The sequence below is a fragment of the Phocoena phocoena genome, chromosome 6 (assembly GCF_963924675.1).
Source record: "Phocoena phocoena chromosome 6, mPhoPho1.1, whole genome shotgun sequence".
NCBI classification, from domain to species: Eukaryota; Metazoa; Chordata; class Mammalia; order Artiodactyla; family Phocoenidae; genus Phocoena; species Phocoena phocoena.
In genome coordinates, this window is record NC_089224.1 from 79,772,934 (window position 1) to 79,792,415 (window position 19,482).

At 47.1% G+C, this 19,482-nt stretch overlaps 1 protein-coding gene across 1 annotated transcript in view; it reads right to left on the bottom strand.

Annotated features, from left to right (window-relative positions):
* Window positions 1–19,482, bottom strand: part of PAX5 (paired box 5) — a 176,844-nt gene that overhangs the window by 66,519 nt on the left and 90,843 nt on the right. The window contains exon 7 of the mRNA XM_065878360.1: window positions 13,987–14,116. Within this exon, the coding sequence (XP_065734432.1) occupies window positions 13,987–14,116 (130 nt within the window). The remainder of the gene's footprint in view (window positions 1–13,986; window positions 14,117–19,482) is intronic.

Genomic DNA, 19,482 nt, shown 5'->3' on the forward strand with positions numbered 1-19,482 from the left:
ATAATAATTGTCATAATACCTTGCATTCAAATGTCCCTTCTGCTCATCAAAGATGTGTGTGTGAGTGTGTGAATCATGTCAGTAACCTTGATAATAACCTAGATGGGTACGGTTTGGGGTGATTAGTAGCAACCCAACATATTAGACAGCTCACTTGTTCATCCATCCATCCATCCATTCAACAAACACTTCCCGAGTACCTACAATGTTCCATGCCCCATGTAGGCAGAAGACAATTCAGAACCTCATAGTCTAAGGATAAAGTCAGGCTGGACACAAAGAATCATAAGTCAAGGCACAAGGGGATAACAAGTAGGCTGATCCAGGGCCCAGAGAGGGGGATATCACTCTGACTGTGGGGTAATTGGGGAGGGCTTCCTGAAGGAGGCGGCGCTTGAGGACTGCTCCCTGGACACATGCCCTGAAGTCACATGGACAGAGACTAGCAGCCCTGCTGGTTCCTCAGCCCTCAGCAGGTGTCGTGAGAGCCTTTCACAGGCAAAGCCCTGCACCAGGTCACACTCACCCCCCTGCTGGGGACACAGGACCTGAGCACCTGGCACAGTCAGGTCAAAAGAAAGGCTATAGCTTCTTACAGCTCACGTACACTTCACTGAAGTCCTGCAAGGAGAGGATGAGCCAGGATGATAAATTCCCATTGGGCAGATGTGAAAACGGAGGCTCAGAGAGAGAAAGCGTGTCCCAAACTCCTCTGCCAGGGAGTTATGGCAGAGCTGGAATGAAGATCTGTGATCCTGATCCAAGTCAGCCCATTGCTCCTCCTTTCTCAGCAGACTACCGCCACCTCTGGGCAAATGACAGGAGCATCCTAAGCAGAGGAACCAGCAGAAGCAAAGGCTTGGAGTCAGGACTGGGTGTGGTTGAGTTGGAAGGTGATAAAAAGGCCTGAATAAAGGATTCCATCAGGCATAGAACCCAGTGCATGGCAGCGGACCAGTCGGGCTGAAAAATGAGGACAGGAGAGGGGGAAAGTTCTGTTCTGGAAGGCTGAGTCTGGCAAGGAGGGGGAGCCAAGAGACGTGGGTTCTGGAGCTGTCTCATGTGGGGAGAACTTGGGTTCTCAGTCCTCCGTGTCTCCATCTGCTCAATGAGGGAGTGATGCGAATGCTCTCCAAGGAGCACCAATATTCCAGTCTCTTGACCCTAGGTACCTGGGGAGGGCACGATTGTCACAATACTGGGGCAGATGGAGGAGACACAGTGAGGACCAGCCAGTGCTCACAGGTGGTGGGGAGAAGTCAGGCAGATACAGCAAAAAAGGTGCCGATCCCCTCCCAGATCATGGTTCTCCCGGGATACAAGGGGATGCAGAGTCCTCAAGGAGACCTTTATATTGGGCACCGGGGAGGTGTGGTAGACAGAATCATGGCCCCCAAGGCCTGTGAATATGTCACCTTACAAAGCAAAGGGGACTTCGCAGATGTAATTAAATCTAGGATTTCTGAGACGTGGAGACAATCCTGGATTATCCGGGTGAGCTCAATATAATCACCAAGAGTCCCTATAGGGGACAGGCAGGAAGGTCAGAGTCCCAGAGAGATGTGACAACAGAAGCAGAGGTCAAAGAGGAGAAAAGATGATACCCTGCTGTCTTTGAAGACAAAGGAAAGGGCCACAAGCCAGGGAATGTGGGCAGCCTCAAGAACCTGGAAAAGGACCTCCCTGGTGGCGCAGTGGTTAAGAATGTGCCTGCCAATGCAGGGGACACAGGTTCGAGCCCTGGTCCGGGAAGATCCCACATACCGTGGAGCAACTAAGCCCATGCGTAACAACTACTGAAGCCCGTGTGCCTAGAGCCCGTGCTCCGCAACAAAGAGAAACCACCATAATGAGAAGCCCGTGCACAGCAACAAAGACCCAACACAGCCAAAACGAAATTAATTAATTAATTAAATTTTTTTTTAAAAAGCTGAAAAAGACAAGGAAATGGATTCACCCCTAGAGGCTTCAGAAGGAATATAGCCTTGATTTTAGGACTTCTGACCTCTAGAACTGTAAGATAATAAATTTGTGTTGTTTTAAGCCATGAAGTTCATCGTAATTTGTTACAGCAGCAACTGGAAAATAATACAGGAGGCCAGTGGAACATCCAGAACAGGGAGCCATCAGGCCTGCTCCACGCTGGACAGATCCCAACCCTGGCAAGCTCCTTCTCCATCCCCTTGCTGTGGAGGACCCCTAAACCTGGCTCTCTGGCTTAGGCTGCTTTCCTGAGCTCCAGATGTTTAAAACAACACTTATTTAGCACTTACCATGTTCCAGACAGAGTTTTGAGTGCTTCTGAAATATTAACTCATTTAATCCATGTAACAAGTTTCTATCCCATTTTATAGGTGGGCAAACTGAGGCACATACACACAGTTGCAACTGAGGTCACCCATTCATAAGTGGGATAAGAGTTGAGACCCAAAGATAGGCAGTCTGGCTCCAGAGACTGTACAAGAGATTCTACAGTTTGATCAGCTTCCACAGACCCCAGGGGCCGCCAGTCTAACTGTGCTGCAGGTGAATGTGAAAGAGCTCTGCTTGGATACCTCTGATGATGTGGACCTTATTACCACCAGAGGCAGTACAGTACAGGGGTTAGGAGAAAACCAGCTCTGCTACTTACTGCTGTGTGAACTCAGGCAATTTCTTTTTAACTGTTAGTTGGGACAAAAATAGTACCTAGTTTCATAGAGTAAGGGGTGAAATGAACCAAAGCACATAACATATGCTCAATAAACATTAGCTATCACTGTTATTATCTCCAGAAGCAGCCTATTCCAGCTTCAGAGAGATCAAATTGTTAAAAAAAATTCTTCTTTGCACTCAGCTACAGCTTGCCTCCCTGTGGTTTCCCCTGATGAGCTCACAGCAGCCACATCTCCTCCTCCCATACCCCTGAGCACGTGGGAGGCAGCAGCCAGGCCCCCAGTCTGCTGTCTCTAAGCTGACAGTCCTGGGCTGCCCGTGGATGCCAAGGCTCCCGTCCCGCTTCCCTTCCTGGACCCTGTCCTTCTCTGTCTGCAGCCCAGGTATCAAATACTGAGAGGGATTCACCCCTTAGCTCTGAGGTAGGAATTCCTTAGCCCATACTACTAGAGAAGAGTTCATTATGGTTCATTCAGAACATTAGAAAGGATGGAAGTTCTGGACCTACCAACATGTTGGGTGTCCATACAGCATGAAACAAAATTTTTAAAAAACTGACCAACAGTATGAAGAGCAAAAACCCCTTTGTAGGAAATGAACTATATGTGTGCAATCTGATACTGTTTTATATGCCTAGAAAAGGTTCTGGAAGGATATTTACCAAACCATCAACTCTGCTGACAACAGAACAGGCTAGGAACGGGGTGAAGGGATACAGTCACATGTTTACATATACTTCCTGACCATTCGAATTTATTTTACAATGAGCACGTATTCCTTTGTGATTTAAAAGGGATTAGTAAAGATGGGGGTATTGCAACAGACTAGACCAAGCTTCAGAGCAGAGAAACCAAGAGTTCGTGGCTCCCCAAGAGCAGCTTCCATGTGGTCTCCCACACAATGTTCTCAAACCCCACAGTCAAAGAGAAGCAATAGTTCCCTCCTCCACGCCTTCAAAGGCACTTGGCTTCTCCCTGGTATTTCTCTTTCTTTTTCTTATTTGTTTTGTTTTGTCCTGTACATGTATCCACATTTACCTCCCTCATCAAATTATGGGTATGTTGAGGGCAGAGACCCTACAGCCACAAGACCCAGTCTAGGCTAAGGTCTGATGTGAAGGAGGAGCTGGGTTTTGATGGAGAGGTGAGTGAGTGAATGAGAGAATGAAGGAATGATGAATGGCAACTGCTCTGCTAATTGCCAGGAGCTACAGTTTGGTGTGTCTTCTCCTGCAGATAATGGCAAGGCAGTGGAGATCTCTGACCAGGAGGACGAGCTAATGAAATCGCTATTTTAAGAAGATGGATCACAGCAGGGTCAGCTGGGAAGCTGGAGGCCCAGAGACCTGCTCGAAGGCTATTTGGAAAGGTCGGCTTCCAAGCTGCCCGCAAGTGTAAAAATCTATGAGTGCATTACCAGGATGGCCATCCACCTTTGTTTATTTTTATCCTACAAAATACAAGGTCAGAAATAACTGGAGTACTTTCCCCTGAAATTATTTTTTTTAATTGACACTGCTCCTTACACAAACATTAATTCATTTATTCAACAAATAGTTCTTAGGAACACTGTGCTAACCTGAAAGCAAATCATATTTTCCTTTGATGTCCATTTTAATTACAGAGATGCTTGAATTTCATTTGGGTTTTAAAATGATCAGACCTCTGGCTTCTCTGAACCTCTGAGTATCCTTCCAAACATTTAGATTCCAAAATTCTAGACTTCTCTAGAATCTATAACTGTGAGTCTATTTAATACTTTAATCCCCAATTGGATTCACCTTGAATCTTTCTGGAATGCAAATAGCCTTGTTTTTCCGGGGAAAGTTCCAATCTTGGGTGCTGAGTTTTCTCTCTGTTTGTGGTCCCCTGAAGCAGGTTCACAATATTTAATTTGGACAGAGTGTGACATCACTGCACCAGGCTGAAATGCCTAATTGTCACACATTCTAGAAAACCTTGCACTCGGCACTCCAGGCCCTCCCCACTGGATGGCTTATAACACCGAGCTGATATCTGGGGAAAGCCATTCCAGGCAGACAGAACAGCGTGAGCAAACGTCTGGAGTCAGGGACAGGCAAGGCCAGTTGGACAGCCTGTGGTCAGCCCTTCCTGGCCTGGGTTTCTATTGGGCAGGAATAGGTGTCAGAGGAGACAGGAAGGAGGGGCTGGGGCAGGTCGAAGACTCACAGGGAGCAGCAGGCAAGGACAGTGAGTGAAGCTGGCCAGGTGGAGTCTGGGACAAACAGGAGAGAACGGCTGATGTAAAGGGATGGCCCCTTCTCAACGCTCCCCTAGTGTGGCCACGTGGGAATGTGGACCCTGGTGGACAGTCTTCCAATTTTTCAAAACAAGTTAGACATTTTAGCCTTTACGTGAAATCTCTTAGTTTTAAAGGAACTTTTAAATTTAAATTTTTGATAGTGATATATTAATATATATATAACGTTCAAAAAATTTTAAATGTAGATGATATTCAGTAAGAAGTCCTCTTCCTACACCCACTTCATCATCTATGCCCAAACGTGGTTACTGAGTATCCTTCCAGAACTTCTGTATGCTTGTGTGAACAAATACACATTCCCATTGCCCCTCCCTTCTTCCCACAAAAGGTAGCATTCTGTATATATTATTCTTGCTTCTTTTCATGAATAATATATCTCCAAGATCTTCCCAATCAAGACATAAAGCGCCTCCTCGTTCTTTCCTGCAGGTGCACAGTACTCCACCTTACGGGTGAGCTCTTCTTTACTGAACAGCCCCCTTCTCGTGGACATTTGGGTTGTCTTCCTCTGATCTGTAAAATGTGGGCTCTGATTTTTTTTTTTAGTTTAAAAAGCACTATTTGGGCTGGATCCTGAGGACCCAGAATGCCAGTGCCTGGGTCTGAGTTCATAGCACGGATGCCGGCTCAGACATTGCTGACAGCTCAGCTCTGGCTTGCCAGTGGGAAAGGAAATCACTTCAATGGAGAGCAGCTTCAGGTAAGTCCTGCTTCAAGATTCTTTGCCTTTGAGCTAGTGAAATCCCCATAACTAGAGGTAACCAAGTCCTGATATAGAATAGATCCCAGGGTTGGGTGACGAGTCGGGCTACCCAACCTCGAAGTTTCCACTAACTTCCAGAGTCCCTGAGGCCTGATTATGGGCTGGGCCCAACTGGCAGCAGAGAAAGAACTGAGAAATGGCCCCGTCCTCTCAGCACCTCATTCACTCATTCATTTATACAGTTAAAAGGCATTTCCCGGGCTTCCCTGGTGGCGCAGTGGTTGAGAGTCCGCCTGCCGATGCAGGGGACACGGGTTCGTGCCCCGGTCCGGGAAGATCCCACATGCCCCGGAGCGGCTGGGCCCGTGAGCCATGGCCGCTGAGCCTGCATGTCCAGAGCCTGTGCTCCGCAACGGGAGAGGCCACAACAGTGAGAGGCCCGCATAACGAAAAAAAAAAAAAGTCTCATAAAAAACAGGTCAAAGAGGTGCTCCCCACGGAGAGATAAGCAAACGGCCGTTCAGAAAGGCCTGGAACATACTAATAGCTACCATTCGTTAAGTGTTTACCGTGTGCCAAGCACCGGGCCAAGACTGCACGGACCATGCATGAAATCCTTACAGGGAACCTGTGAGGGAGTGCTATCTTGGGGCCCATTTTACAGATGGGGACCTTGGGCATGGAGGCTAGTAATGTGCCCAAGGTCACGCAGCTAGAATACAGAGAAGCTGGGCTTCAAGGCCAGGCAGTCTGGCTTTGCTGCTGACATTCTCAGTCATATGCTAAAAGAAATGCCTTCTGGAAATTTAAACTGGGATTTTTTTTTTAGTCCATCCAACCACATATTGGCAGCAGGCTGTGGAAGCCAGGGCCCTGGATAAGCCCCAGATCCAGCTCTAACTCACTGGATGTGGCCTTGAGTAGGTCACCTCCCACCTCTGAACCGGGGTCTCTCAGACTGTGAAGTGAGCAGTTGCTCTGCAGGACCCTCCCACCCTGCCTGTCTGTGGTCGGATATTTGCCCCAAAGGAGGCTGGAAAGAGCCAACACTGGATCCCAGACATTCCAGATCTCCTTTCTGGCCCACACACACTTAGATGCCCCCTTAGTGGCTCTCAAACTCTTCCCCGTCACTGTCTCATTATAGCCTCGAAACAGCCAAAGGAGGCAGGCAGGGCAGGAATTGTCATCCCCATTTCATAGATAGGAAAACTGAGGCTCAGAGAAGACAAGCTATTTGCTGAATGATAGGACAGTTAGGTGGCAAAGTCCAGGCTTAAACCTGTTCCTCTGACTCCTGGGTCTAGTGCTCTTTCCTTCAGCCCTCAGCTATTGCTCAGATGAGAAAGGTGGAAGAGGATGGACTTACTGGCTTTCAGGTACCAAGTTTGGGATACAGAGACTCCAAACATTGAGCCTGGGGGATACCAGCAAATCAGAGCTGGTGGTCTTGTGGACTCGGCAGCCATCTGTCTGTCTTCGTGGGTGTTCATCCACTGGCCCACGTATGTTCCCTGTTGCTTAGAGGGGACAGTGCCCAGGGGATGCCTCAGACCCCAGGACCTGGGTCATGCACCAGGCAGGTGTTTCCCAAAGTTGTTTAACCAGAAGAAACCTCCCTCAGTCTCCACCTGCCATTCCAACTGGTGATGCAAAGAGACGGTCCTCAGGGGAAGGGGCCAGAAAGGACACAGGCTAGCCCCGTTACTTTGTTTTCCCAGGCAAAGGGTCAGGTGGGCACAGCCAGGGCCAAGACTGCCAGGTCCTTTGCTGGTATCCACCTGCTGTCCTCCCTGGCAGGTAGGCACAGTGGCTGCCCCATCAGCAGGCCTGTGGCCCAAGGATACACCTGCAGATAATTAGTCCCAATCAGGACAGGCCCAAACTGCTGACGATGTAGGAATGGGCGGGCCATGTCCCTGCTTTGCAAATGATGAGCAGTTTCTAAACCGTGGCCCTGGCTGGTAGAGCAGGAGTTTAACTTAAAATTTAACATGGCATATAAATGATGGAGAGACATGGACTCATTCTCTAATGAGATCTCCCTGGGCAGCCGGGAGTGTGAGGGCTAGGGTGGAGCAGTACACAGACCAGCCGCTTCCTAGACCCCAGGCTGGCAGTCTAGCTGAGCACCCTGTGAGGAGGGGAGAAGGAACGGGTGGGGCTGGAAGACTCAGCCCTTCCCTGAAGAGTTCAGAACTGTGTCAACACATCCACGAGCACAGGTGGAATTAAATTAATGCCACGTGGTGACACGAAGGCCCATCCTAACAGCTCTCAGGGGCATTCCTTCAAGGTTTTCTAATAGCTCTCATTGGGATCATCAACTGCCCCCAGAGGGTGTTTTGAAATTTTCTGGGGGCTTTTATATGATTGACAGGTGTTATTGGCTTGTGGTGGAACAGTCCCACACAACAAAGAATCTGCCTTTATCCTGCACTATTTTCATGTCCTGCCCAACATTCATGTAGGTGGTAGGAGAGAAATCTGCTTATAATTCTTTAAACCTAGAACGGAACTTCATTCCCATATTAATGTGAACTTGCAGTTTCCATGGTCTTAATAAACACTGAATTTTCTAGGAATGCAACTACTGTGTAAACTGAGCAAAGCTTGTACTTTGTTTTATTTGGAACTTTGCCAAGCGTTCCTCACCTATTCGTAAAATCCCACTCACAGTATGTGAAACACAGTTAAGTCTGTGTTCGGGATTGTTGCATTCGTGGTGATTCTGTGCATGGAGTGAGCCCTGGGCTACTCCATTATGTCTTGCAGTTTAGACATGCCGAATATTTACTTATCAAAGTACATAGCAGTTAATTATAAACAATTTCACTTTCATTTCTCCTTTATCTTATAGTTAGGGTATTATTTTGATTTTACTTGAAATTACTTGTGAAGATAGGCTATATTTTTTATGAACTTAATTTCAGGAGAGTAAAGGGGCAATGTAAATATTTGTTATTCCCTAGGGGACACTGGGTGGGACTGAGCAGAGAACCCCGGTGTCAGCACAGCACTACAGTGTCCCATTAAGCAGGGGAAGAGGCTGGGGATCTTCTCCTACCAAATCCTCATATGCATGCATCTGATCTACACATGTGTGTCCATGCCTTTGTGTGTATGTCCTTTATATTTTTTCACACTAATGGAATCATACTAAACATATTACTCTACAAATTGTTTATTTGCTTAAAAGTATATCTTGAACATTTATTCATGTCAGCACAGATAGCTCTACTTAATTCTTTTTAATGGTTGCAGAGTACTTTATTGTGTGAAGGAGCCATAATTTATTTAACCTACTCCTATTGATAAACACTGAGTTTTTTCCATTTGTTTTTCATTATAAATAATTCTATCATTATTATATGGATTTAGGTATCACTGTGCATCTGTATGAATATATCTTGAGATAAAGTCCTTAAAGTGCATATAAAAGTTCTGAGTTAGGGCTTCCCTGGTGGCGCTGTGGTTGAGAGTCCGCCTGCCGATGCAGGGGACACGGGTTCGTGCCCCGGTCCGGGAAGATCCCACATGCCGAGGAGCGGCTGGGCCCATGAGCCATGGCCGCTGAGCCTGCGCGTCCAGAGCCTGTGCTCCGCAACGGGAGAGGCCACAACGGTGAGAGGCCAGCGTACCGCAAAAAAACAAAACAAAACAAAACAAAAACAAAAGTTCTGAGTTAGATGGTAGGTATGTCCATTTAAAATACTGATAGATACTGACAAATTTCTTTCCAAAATGATTGCACTGATTTATACACCTATGACTGTGTATAGAAATATCTGTTTCTCATATACTCTCTAACACTGGACCTCAAGAAACATTTCAATCTTTGATAAGCTAATGGGTTTTATTAAAGTATCTCCTGGGAATTCCCTGGTGGTCCAGTGGTTATGATGTGGGCTTTCACTGCTGTGTGCCCGGGTTTAATCCCTGCGGGGAACCACGATCCCACAAGCTGTGTGGTGTGGCCAATAAAAAGAGTATCTCATGATTATTTTAATTTGTAGTTGTAAAACTATGAGTCAAGTGCATGTCTTTTCCTATGCCATTAGACATCTGTATTTTTTCCTGTTCATTTGCTTTACCTGTTTTTTCTACTGATTTTTTTTCTTATTTGTTTTTAAAAACCTCTTTATATATTAAGGAAATTAGCTTTTTGTCATCTGTGTTCCACTTTAAAAAAGTTTTTTATTCTTTGTTTTTTTTGGGTGTTTTTACATACATATATAAAACATTTCTGTTTTAAGCAGTCGTTTATATCATTTTTCTTTGCCTTTTGTATTTGGAACAGATTTTATTTTTTTGGCCACATGACACGACTTGTGGGATCTTAGTTCCCCAACCAGGGATAGAACCCAGGCCCTCAGCAATGAGAGCACAAAGTCCTAACCACTGGACTGCCAGGGAATTCCCTGGAACAGATTTATAAATTTATTTATTTATTTATTTATTTTTGGCTGCATTGGGTCTCCGTTGCTGCACGCAGGCTTTCTCTAGTTGTAGTGAGCAGGGGCTACTCTTTGTTGTGGTGCGTGGGCTTCTCATTGCAGTAGCTTCTCTTGTTGTGGAGCACTGGCTCTAGGCGCACGGGTTTCAGTAGTTGCAGCATACGGGCTCAGTAGCTGTGGTGCACGGGCTTAGTTGCTCCACGGCATGTGGGATCTTCCAAGACCAGAGCTCGAACCTGTGTCCCCTGCATTGGCAGGCGGATTCTTTTTTTTTTTTTTTGCGGTACGCGGGCCTCTCACTGTTGTGGCCTCTCCCGTTGCGGAGCACAGACTCCGGACGCGCAGGCTCAGCGGCCATGGCTCACGGGTCCAGCCGTTCTGCGGCATGTGGGATCTTCCCGGACCGGGGCACGAACCCAAGTCCCCCGCATCGGCAGGCAGACTCTCAACCACTGCGCCACCAGGGAAGCCCGGCAGGCGGATTCTTAATCACTGTGCCACCAGGGAAGTCCTCCCTGGAACAGATTTTAAAAGGCCTTCCCCACTCGAAGTTTATTAAAAAATTTCCCTTATTTTTTTTTTCTAGTTTTATTATGATTTAATTCTTTAAATTTAAAGTTTTGATCAACCTGGAATTTCTTTTGATGTAGAGAATGAGGTATGGATCCAACAGGCCTAACTGTCCCTACACCATTAACTGAATGATTTATCTTTTCTCCACTGATTTGCAATGTTGTATCTGTAAACACCCACATATATTTGGATCTATTTCTGGATGCTCCATGCTGTTCCATTTGTCTATTTACTTCACTTTCAGTAACAGTTTTAATTGTTGTAGCTTTATCATAACATTTTAAAATATGCTATGTTCTACTCATTTCTTTATTTCAGAATTTTTCTAGCTACCTTGAGTGTTTATTTATCCAGTATTTGTGTCATTTTGACAAGTTTTAAAAAGTTGGCATTTTGATTGAAAATGCTTTGAATTAATATATTACTTCGGGAGAACTGACATCTTCATGATACTGAGTCTTCCCACCTAAGAACAAGCTATATCTCTCCATTTATTCTTTTATGTTCCTTAGTGGAGTTTTAAAGTTAAGTTTATTCCTCAGCATTCTACCTTTTTTATTTTGATGCTATTGTTAATGTTTTCCCCTATTATTTTTCTAGCTAGCTATTGTTTACTTACAAGAAAGCTAATGGTTATATTTATAATATTATACTATTATATAAGTATTATATATTTAGAATTAGAGTAATTTTAGTATTTCAACATTAGGCATAATTCTGACTTTGAGATATTTATATTCTTTTTCTGCTCTGTGATGTGACTTTAAAGTAGACTGATCATAATACAAACAAGTCTTTGGTCAAGGGTTTACCTGAAAACCCAGCCCACATCCACACTTACCTTCTGCAGATCCTGAACAGCTAAACCACCCAGCTGGCTTTTAGCACCAACTTTCTAAATCAGGAGTATTCAACTCAAATTCCTTTCCAGGTTAGGCTTGTAAGATAATGACAAAGCAGGTGGGTAGGGGCCATGTCTCCAGGGGCTGCTGCCACTAAGGCCCCGCCTACCACAACCATGTGGGAATACAGCCCAGTCTGGCCAGATCCTCTGATTTTTCAAGGGAAGCCAGAGATCCAGATTTATAAATGTTCATTGTTGACTCAAATTTATAAAAAGTCCTACATGGCGCCAACTAACCGTATCTGTGGGCTAGATTAGCCCTTTGGGCAGCTGGCCACCAGTTTGCCACGTCAGTAGACAAGAGTCTCGGAAATGCAACTATAGTCTCAGCATTTACTGAATTATTTTCCATCTAAATAGGCTTGTGCAGATGGTAGAATATGTCTTCCTGTGATTTGTCTAAACCCATGAACCCCAACCCTAATAACAAACCCTCCCTCTGCAGAGCAGTCCCCTCGGGGATCTCATGTGATCCTCACAAGGGCCCTGAGAGATCAGAGACACATCCAAAGTCACAGCAAGGAAGCGATGGCACCAGGATTAGCCCCCAGATTATCTGTGTGGTAGAGTGGCAGACTGTACTGGCCTGCTGTTCAATTTTACCTCTGCTGCTCACTAGCTGTGATCTCTGGCAAGCTATTTAAGTGCCCCGGGCTTCCGTTTCCTTGTTTACAAAGTGGATGTGATATAACAGTACGCACCTCCCAGGACTCCTCCAAGGGTAAAACAAATTCACCTACCAGAATGTTTGGTACTCCGTAACTACTCAGTAAAGTGACTTATTATTATTATTAACTAGTCCAGGCTTCTTTCTACCCTACCACACCCCCCTACCCAATTATTTGTGCTTCTTTGAAAAGAATAAGGACCCAGGAGACTGAAGGCCGGCTCCAGCTCTCCCCTTTACCCCTTGTATTGGGCAAGTCACTGCCCCTCCCTGAGACTCGGTTTCTGCATCTGTAAAATGGGGATGCTGTCAGAGGTCTTGTCACGGACTCTCATGATCCCAGGGGAGAGAATTCATGGGACACCTGTGATGTTAGGAAAAGTTCATTCTGACTGAGGTTCCCCTCCCCCATCCCTGCACCGTTACTGACACCCCCCCACCTGCAGGCTCAGCAGCCCTCCAGGCTCTTGCCCCATCTCAGGTAGACAGGGGACCAAGTCACTCTTGCCTCTTAACTGATCTCCATGCGGTGCCCAGATCTACAACCAGAGTCCTGGCTATTCCTGCCTGAGCCCCACGAGCCCCAGTCTCAGAGCCGGGCCCTCCCTGCCTTGGGACCTACATGAGGCTATGAGAGAGCCTGTCTCGTCCGGCCCCCACCCCCGCCTAAAGTTCTAACCCGAATCCAACCCTGATGCAACTACAGCCCACTCACATTTTTCAGAACCCCTTGTCTCTGTCACTACTTCCTGTGTCTTGCCTACCAACCTACAGGGACATCCCGCTACCTTAGGCTGGACCTCAAGGCTCTGGCCAAAGTGTGATCCCCAGCCCCTCACTGTCTGTTAATGTGAAGTATCCAAGACTGCCTTCTGCCTGAATGGTCGGACAGCCTCCCGGAGCTGGTGGCTGAGTCTGTCCATCCAAATTATCCCGGTGCTGCTGGGGCGGGCAGGGGTGTCTGCCTGTCTCGCCCTCCTGGCCCAGCCCCTTCACAGCAGTGAGCCTGACGTGACCAGCCACCATGAGAGGAGTAATAATCACAACATGTATTGGGGGCTTGTGTGTGCTAGACCAGAGTCTAAGCACCTCATATGTTTACAGCATTAATCCTCACAGCAACACTGTGGGCTGGGTGCTATCACCATATTACAGATTTTAATACCACAGCCCAGAATTCTTATATAACTTACATAGCTAGTCAATGGCAAGTTCAAACCCAGCAGTGTGCCTCCAGGGCCCAAACTCTTCATCTTTACACTGACAGCTAAAGCAGCTGGTCCTGAGCCTTCCAGAAAGGAAGCCTAAACCTCCTGCCCTTCTTAACTCCACCTCTGCCTGGAAATCTACAATCTGCCAGGAATCCCACTCATCCTCCAGGCTGATGCCAAACAGGGCTGCCTTTCTCCTGAGAGGGCTAAATCCCAGCACTCTGAACACTCAGGGGCCCCGAAATCACCCAGCCCCTCTGACACGAGGCTTCCCTGACCCCCCTCCCAGCCCATCGTCCATTTGCCATTTGCTCTCCTCTGGCTTTATCAGAGCGTCTACAGCCATGTCTCATCGAAACCACAACTCCTGGCCCCAGCAGTCCCCTGCCTGACCTGTTCCAGGACCTCATAACCTCATTAAGACAAAGATGGCCAATCAAGTCCAAAAGCACCAAGAAGCCGCTTTCCTCATCTCACACGCGTCCTTTCTCTCTCTCTCTGCCACTCACCCCCCATGCCCCAGGTGCCCTCACCTGTCACAATGGGGTAGGACTGCGGCCCCGGCACGCTGCTCCCGATGTCGGCAGGGGTAGGGCTGGTCAGGTTGGCCTTCATGTCATCCAGCCCTCCAGCCAGCGAGGCCATGGTGGAATAATCGGCGGTCTGAAAGAGGAAACAAGACAGACACCTCAGCACTGAGACTCCAAAGCATCCCAGCCAAATGCCACCACCACATTCTGGGCTCAGCCAGCTAACCCACGCCAGTGCCAAGGCCCCCAGGGGGCTCACGGACCCCCGGTATTGAGAGGGCAGATTCAGCTCGACAGAACAAGGCAGGTATCCAGAATCAGCAAGTCTCCCCAAGTGAAGAGGTGGACAAGATTCAGTGCAGCTGCACAAGAATTCAAACCTAGCTCCTTTATGGCCTGCAGGCTTCCCTTACCCAGCCCCAGCTAGCCAGAGACAACCATCCTCCTCAATGCAAGGAGGAGGAGAGAGACATCCATAAGCAAAAGCAAGGCAGAAATAAGAGTCTTGTAGACAAGAGGACGGAAAGAAAGGTTTCTGATTTCTGTGCTCTTAAACCACAGATGTAGAATCACAGAAACAAGGGTTAAAGGGAATTTGGGCCATCACTCAATCCAAATCCTCATTTCACAGATGAGTAAACTGAGGTACAAGGGTCAACAGGGGATGGTTCACCATAAACTCCCACCCAAAAGCCAATATATCAAAGCATATGAGTCACAGTTGGCAAGTGTTTTTGAATTCCGGAAGCCTGTAAACACCTGTATGCTGAAAACTGTAGGGTGCGCACATCTGATTTACCAAGTCCACACTAACCATGTGCATTTGGCCCATGAGTCATGCTCCTTTCTTTAAGCCGTTTCATGAAATCAGAGCTTGCGATGAGTCATTTCCCTGGCATCCAAACCACTGTCAGAATGGTCTCCAGGCAAGGTTGTGAAGATGCCAACCTGTCTTCCCACTCAAGGACAGACTACAGTATAGGCATGAGTGACAGATCTCTTCGGCCCCCCACTCCCCCGGCCTATCTTCAGTAAAAGAAATATCTGCAAACACCCAAACCAAAGAGTCTAGTTGTGCCAAGCATTGGTACAGGGAGTTTCCTCTACCACCCGGGCACTGCCAGCGGAGGACACATTCCTGTCTGTCCAGGGTTATGTCCTTGGCAGAGAGGGACAGGGAAGTGAGCAGTCTTCTGAAAGAAGTTTGCAGGCACGCTGGGAAGGATGATGAGGACTGAGCCACTGGGAGGGAAACCAGAGGAGCCACCAGGCAAGTGGCAGGTAGAGGGGACTCAGGCTCAGGCACGTTCCTGGCACTTTTCTCTGCAAATGAATTAGAAAGCACTGCTTGGGCAGCTCAGATGCCAAGCGGGGTACATGGCAGCCATGAGTCCAGGAGGTACTGCAGGCCCAGGCACCCTGAGATGGATTCTTGTCCAGAGCTCCTGGGGCTCTCCACCCGTCTCCAGCAGAGGCTGATTCTGAAACACGCAGAGACGAACACAGGCCTGAAGCCAGCCCAGGTAGGACAAGATGGGGGACAGGCCTCCCCGACATCAGGAATCACTATAAAGCTGCAGTAATTAAGACAGTATGGGACTGGCACAGGCACAGAAAAATAGGCCAATGAAACAGAGTCAAGTCCAGAAACGGATCCATGCATATATGGAATCTTGATATATGAGAGAGGTGATGTACAAATCAGCAGAGAAGGATAAAACTCTAATAAAAAATGCAGGGTAACCAGTTATCCATTCAGAAACAAGGGGGAAAAAAGAAATTGGATCTTTACACCAGACACAAAAATCAATTCCAGGTGGATTAGAGACCTAAATGTGAAAGGCAAAGGTATCTAACTAACATGGTCAGCTCTAGGTCCAGCCAAAAATCCTTGGGAGCAAGTCTGTCCTTCATGGAAAAGGAAACAAGTGGTCCTGGGATGCTCACACAGAGTTCCTGGTTGCTGTGAGGACAGCAGTGGGTCCTGGTCAACCTGCTGCCTTGCTTCAATGCCTCCTCCTCCAGAAAGTCCTTCATGACTACCACTCCCCAGGAAGCAGGAATCCCAAGTGGTACCAGGACAATAAAAACCATAATCTTCACGACCTTGTCAAAGCTCACATTTATCGATCACTTACTCTGTGGCAGGAGCTTTACCTATATTATCTCATTTAATCCTCACAATTACCCCATGTAGTAGGTTCTGTGTTATTCCTATTTTACAGATGAAGAAACTGAGACTTCTATTATAGAGGGAAAGTGCTTGCCTAATATCACACGGCTTCCAGGTGCCAGAGCTAGGATACAAACTTGGGTACATCTGACTCCAAAATCTCCACAATTACCCTAATGATTTTCCTATTGTGTTCTAACCCTTTAACAGGTATGAAATCACTTTGCTAGTACCAACCTTTTAAAACAGAAAATAGAGTAGTCTAGAAGAGAAATTTTCTAAGAGTCTCACACATAGAAAGAGTAAGTCCTGTTTCATTAATCTTTGTTTCCATATAAGTGGATATGTGTGTACTGGGTGGAGGTGACAATATATTTCTTGCTACAGGTGACACCCAGCAGAGTCTTCATTCCATAAAGCAGGGAGCTATTGGGAAAAGGTCACTGTCTAGACTTTATCCTATGCAGAATGGGACGTGGTCATGACATTAGCCCCCTAATTTACTTAAAAAATTAGAAAGTAAAGCTCAATGGAAGCTCCTCCTTCAGTGCATTGTCGTGTGCAGAGACAGGAGGTCAAGATGCCTCCTGTGACCCTAGGGTCCCTAGGTCCCTCCTGTGAGGGTCTCTGGGGTTTCTGGGACCCCGGGGTGAGGACCGCACCTCCCATTTCCCTATGTTCCTGTGTCCTACTGGAGGCCTGAGCATGGTGGATGCTTAGCATTTATTGAGCTTTTCTTGTGTGCAAGATGGCACGTGTAGACCAGACATGCTCTCTGACCTTTATCCACAAACCTCAAGGGAAAAGACACGTGGCCCCGAAGCTCCATCCAACAGGGACAAGGGCACAGAGCCATTCATTTACACGGCACAGGAAGTGGTGAGGAAAGGTTTCTTGGGCTGGCTGTATTTATCCTGGACCCAAGCAATCCCTGACCACCCTGCTCAGGCTGAGAAGAGCTGAAGGAACGCTTAGGGGTGAGACAGGAGTGATCCAAAAACAAGGCACCTCCTGCAGGAGGAAGAGGTGGAAATGAAAAAGTAGACAAGCTGGGATTCGACTCTGAAGAGCTTGTGCAATGAACACTTGGATGAGCAAATGAATGAATGACCCCTTAACCTCAGGAGAGCCAGGCAGCATCCTAGCCAAGAGTAGCATCCCTGCAGCTCTCCCCACCTCACTACCAGGCCTGGCCCCCTCCTAGACTCCAGGCTAGGCAGCTGGGTCCACAAGGGAAAGCCTCTAATTCCCAAGAAAACATAGCCAACCTGGGTTTAAGAAAATGGGGAGAGGGTGGCCAATCCTGCCTCTTATTTTAATGTCCAGATGGAGGGATCTTTTTGTTATTTGATTTTGTTTTAGTCAATAAATTCAGTATCAAGGTTTGTCCAGTCACTTCGAAAGCTGGCTTTGAATCATCTTTTCAAGACATGAAAATCTTCAACTTGTGTAACACGTGCAGTGAGAGGTCCAAAAACCCAGTTTCCCAACCACCGATGGTTGCCAGAAGGTAAAGTGAACTTTCTTAAAGAGCTGGGGCTCAGGGGACAGCTGGATTCATAAACCAGCTCTCACTGGCCTTTGCCATTTGTACCTCCCACCACCCCACCTAACAGGGCTGGCCTTGAGCCCAATTTCTTTCTTTGCTGGGATTCCACAGCTCTTGCTCTGCTCCTGCATGAATCAGGGGATGCTGTCATTTCATTTGCTGTGTAATTATTCCCTAATTTCTCACCACTGTCTGTCCCCCTGAGCTGCCTAGATTTTTTTTTTTTTTTTTTTTTTTTTTAATTTATTTATTCATTTATTTATTTTTGGCTGTGTTGGGTTTTCGTTTCTGTGCGAGGGCTTTCTCTAGTTGTGGCAAGCGGGGGCCACTCTTCATCGCGGTGCGCGGGCCTCTCACTGTCGCGGCCTCTCTTGCTGCGGAGCACAGGCTCCAGACGCGCAGAGCTCAGTATTTGTAGCTCACGGGCCCAGCTGCTCCGTGGCACGTGGGATCTTCCCAGACCAGGGCTTGAACCCGTGTCCCCTGCATTGGCAGGCAGACTCTCAACCACTGCGCCACCAGGGAAGCCCTGCCTAGATTTTTAAAGGCAATTGCATTCTCCCCGGTCTCCTGGGATCCCTGGAACCTCGTTCCACTGGCTGCTCCTCAGCCACTCCAGGCACTGTCCTACCTCTGCCTGGGAGGCCCATCTCACTCAGCCACTTAAACTCCTACATTGTCCACAAGACCCAGCTCAAATGTCACCTCCTTGGTGCAGCCATTCCTGGGCCCCACGTTCCTACCAATAAATCATGATTTCCTTGTCTATGTTTCCATAATTGGTGTCATTTTGCACAGACCTCTATTTTCATACTCCCCACCACATGTAATGGCTGTTCGTCTGTCTCCCTCCAGGTCTCCTTGAGAGCATAGAGCATGGAACAGCACCAGAGCCCCCTAAGTGCTTGCTGAATGAATGAATGCATGGTCCAGCAGCATGACGTTTTCCACAACATCCAAAACTTAGCTGGGGAGTGTTCAAACAAGAGCTCCAAATAACATGCTAACCTCTCACCTCTACCGTTCATCAAGTCAGGTGATCAGAAAACAGCATCCTTGTCTACCATGAGATGAAGTCCCTGAGGAAGTGACTTCACTGGTCTGTGACAGAATATCAGGCATTTAACACTGATTAGAGGCAATAAAAGAAAACAGCCATACAAAGAACTTCAAAAAAAAAACCAAACAAACTCTGGAGACGTGTCCATTAGAATATTCAAATTCCATGTGAATCTCTCCTATAATTCATTACCAGAAAAAAAGTTTTTTCTCCTGACAAATGGTTAATTTGCCTCTGACTGAACAATAGGAACACTGGAAACCACTACATATCCCTCTTTGTCTTGGTTGCCAGGAAGACCAGTCAAATTCAGTGCTCAATCACCACAACTACATCAATGCTGGCGCCTCCTGCAATGATCTTACTCTCTCCTCTGCACAATTTCTGAACTTTTTTCAGCCTTAACTAACTTAGATATATGTAATTGTTTATTTTGCAGGACAAGTCGTTTTTGAAAATGGAGGCTGGGAGAGGTAGAAAGAGTGACAGAAAAAGAAAACGGGAGGGAAGACCAGGAGAGGGAAAGAGAAGAGAAGAGAATACATTATTGGTCTCTTTTCTTGGTAACAGTGGTATCTCTTTCCATATCTCATAGTTACTTGGGAAGCCAAGGGCTGAACAGTGGGGTTGTGTTGGTGCACCTATGTCCTTGGGAACACAGCCCCCCATCCTCCCTCCATCAGCCCCCAGCCTCCGACAGCCACAGGCAACAGCTGT